We start from the raw sequence: 3,437 nt of genomic DNA on the forward strand, positions 1-3,437 counted from the left end.
GGATTGGCCTAGGGGGGGGATTGTATAGGGATTTTAATAGGGATTTTATAACTTTTCTAAAAATAACAGGCTAATTTAATATATATTTTAATTGTTTTTAGATATTTATTGTATAGTTTCGTTTTTTATTTGCCTGTAAGCCGCCCTGAGTCCTTCGGGAGAAGGGCGGGGTATAAATTAAAGTAATAATAATAATAAACAAACATGGTTTAGTGGCGCGTACTAACCCCATCTTTAACTCACCACTCCAAGCGTGAAGTAGTTGAAGAAAAAATCATTGCACTTTGAAGGAACTTGCTTGTGAGGCGAAGGGGAATGGATTTTCATCTGTTTGCAAAAAATAAGGAAAAAAAAAACACAGCTTCATTTTCAAACTTAGCAGTGGCTGGCACTTATTGGAAAAGGGGAGCCTTAAGCTCTGAATGGATTACATAACCTGTACGGGAGAAATCAGGAACGGATTCAACCCTGCACGGCAGGGGTCTCCAACCATGATCACTTTACGACTAGTGGACTTCAACTCCCAGAATCCCTCGGCCAGCCATGTTAACAACTTAACAGCTGCAGTGATTCACTTAACAACAGTGGCAAAAAGGTTGTACAATGGGGCCTATCTGAGCGACAGAAATGTTGGCTCAATTATAATTGTTAAGTCAAGGACTACTTCCCTGTATTTAGTGGGAAACCACATCCACCCATATGCCACTTTCGGTATAGGCGTAAGTTCACAATTAAAACCCCCACAACGCTCAATACATTAAAATGACATTAAAAATATTTCGCGGATAAATACAAGCAGGGAAAATTAATGAAAACTAAACAGAACACAGGTGGTCCTTGAGTTAGAATAGTTCGAAAAAAGCACTGAAAAAAGTGACTTATGACCATTTTTCACACTTTTGGGCTCAATTGTGGTCGTCAATTGAGGATCACCTGTAATTTATCTAACATCAAGAAAGACCAGAGTGAAGGTCTTTGCAGGCTGCCTATAAAAAGGATCTGCGTGGATTTCGCCTAACCTTATCTTCAGATTTGTAGAAAACCTTGTGAGGGGACCCCAAAGTGCTCAGAACATCTTGGCACGAATCACCGAAATACACACAACGCTCAGATACCCGTATTTTGGCATCGGCTAACACACCAGGACCGCAACCTACACAGGAGAAATAAAAGAGAAAGGAAGATGTGAGAACTGCAGAATAATTCCAAAGCACCTGCACGGATCCCAATTGCCTTAGAAAATAAAATTATGTGAACGAGAGTGTCTTTGACAGGAAAACCAAGAACAAATATTTTAACCTGGAATTAGAACATTGAATATAGACTCATAGGGCTGGAAGGGAGCTTGGGGGGGTCCTCTAGTCCAGCCCCATGCTCAAGCAGGAAACCCTATACAACTCCAGACAAATGGCTATGCAGTCTCTCCTTGAAAACATCCAGTGATGGAGCACTCAGAACTTCTGAAGGAAAACCATTCCACTGATTAATTGTTCTTAAAGGTAAGATATTTCTCCTTAGTTCTATGCTGGATCTCTCTTTGATAAGCTTCTCGTTCTGCCTTCAGGTGCTTTGGAGAATAGCTTGACTCCCTCTTCTTTGGGGCAGCCTCTGAGATACTGGAACACTGCTATCATGTCTCCCTTCATCCTTCTCTTCATTAAACTAGACATGCCCAATTCCAGCAACCGTTCTTTATATGTTTTAGCCTCCAGTCCCCTGATCATCTTTGTTGCTCTTCTCTGCACTCTTTCTAGGGTCTCAGCATCTTTTTTATATTGTGGTGAGCAGAACTGGACCTACCTGCAGTGAGTAATCGCAGTCGTAAACCTGAGGGTCCAGCGGCATCTCGCAAAACATCAACGTATTCTGCGTACACGTTTCCAAGGAAACAGCTGAGTGGCATCATAGGTGCCCTAAAAGCATAAATTAATGTCGATAATTTAAAATGTGATACACTCCTGAAGGTTCCATACCCCAATCTTCCTAACTCAAATTAGACACCACACTGGAAGGGCAAATCCAACTCCAGAAGCTGACTGGAGAATGATGGGAACTGTAGTCCAACACAAGAAAAGGGGAAGCCTCTGCTAAAGAATGGCTGAATTGATAAACCATATTTTGAAGCTTGCCAACAAATAAAAGCCAAAAGCCCTATTATTTTATTCTGGATAATCACTGTATCCCCAGAGGCCATTCATTTAGGAGAAGAAAAAAAAGGCAGAATTTTGAGAGATGGTTTGCATGCCAAGAAATCAATCTGTGAATGTGCAGATTTTTCAGCCTGGAAACTGAAAGAGTTTCCTGAACTGAACAAAGGTTTTTTAAAAAAGAGTTTAAGCACAAAACAGAAGATGAAACACATCTCGGTGAAAGACTAACTTCAATAAAGACTAATGCAATAATTCACATGTTTCAGTGCCTTTGTAACTTCGGATGGTCACTAAAGGAACTGTTGTAAATCGAGGACTACCTATATTCACGAAAAAGCAACGTTCACAAATAATCCGGGCATATTTTCCACCACGTGGAAGGGACCTACTTCGTATCCTGTAGGCTGTTTCCGCTGTAGATGTACATGCGTTTCACAGTTGCCCCGTGTGGGATTTGCAGAGAGGCTAAGCCATGGGCAAAGTTTGGCTGTGGGAATCAAATTGAAAAGTTATCGCCAACGCGCCACGGATAAATTCTTTCTTTACATTCCTAAAGCAGCACCGTAATCCAGTGGTCCCCAAGCCCTGGACCGTGGACCGGTACCAGTCCACGGCATGCCAGCAACCGGGCCGCACAAACAAGCCAAGCCCCATCCGTGGAATGCAGGCAGCACACAAAACCACACACTCTCCGGTCCGTGGAAAAACCTCTCCCCACGGAACCGGTCCCTGGTGCCCAAAAGGTTGATGGTCTCTGCCGTAATCTCTACATTAAAGCACTTAGTGGAAACTTTAATCGTCTCTTCCACAAAACCAGGATCTGCTTCAAGTAACTTGATGAGTGATAAGGTGATTTGATTCGGTTCTGGCTTAGGTTACCAGGAGAATGGAGCCCCTGTGTCTTTAAAATCAAAGTTTATGGGTTTGGTGTAGAGTGTTAACCTGGGCAATTGTGGTTTATTCAACAAAACATGGATAAACATGCCGTAGCTTGACATAATGGCTACAGCTATAGCTTGGTGTGTGCGTGTGTGTGTGTGAAACCTCCTGAATCAGAGGCATTTGCTGGAAAAGTGCATCCGTGCCTCTGTGTGTGTGTGTGTGTGTGGGTTAGTTCAAGATGATGTCCACAAGGCTGGCTGTTTTTAACGTGTGTCCTGAATTCGTACGAAAAGATGGTTGGTCTCCAATTAGGGCCTCCAAACGGGGTGTTTTTTTGACCCTTCTCCAGATTCACCCCTGCTGTGTAGCCTAAACCACACATTTCACAATCGACAGGCACAAGGA

General features: G+C 42.8%; 1 protein-coding gene across 1 annotated transcript in view; it reads right to left on the reverse strand.

Moving 5' to 3' along the window:
* LOC107293765 (UPF0183 protein C16orf70) overlaps positions 1–2,616 on the reverse strand; it is a 14,999-nt gene extending 12,383 nt beyond the window's left edge. The window contains exons 1-4 of the mRNA XM_015822941.1: positions 2,540–2,616; positions 1,801–1,913; positions 1,020–1,153; positions 244–327 (exon numbers count right to left, since the gene is read on the reverse strand). Coding sequence (XP_015678427.1) covers positions 244–327; positions 1,020–1,153; positions 1,801–1,913; positions 2,540–2,577 — 369 coding nt within the window. The 5' untranslated portion in view covers positions 2,578–2,616. The remainder of the gene's footprint in view (positions 1–243; positions 328–1,019; positions 1,154–1,800; positions 1,914–2,539) is intronic.
* Positions 2,617–3,437: the final 821 nt, after the last annotated feature.

This window comes from Protobothrops mucrosquamatus, unplaced genomic scaffold (genome assembly GCF_001527695.2).
Source record: "Protobothrops mucrosquamatus isolate PMUCROS unplaced genomic scaffold, P.Mucros_1.0 scaffold1729, whole genome shotgun sequence".
NCBI lineage: Eukaryota > Metazoa > Chordata > Lepidosauria > Squamata > Viperidae > Protobothrops > Protobothrops mucrosquamatus.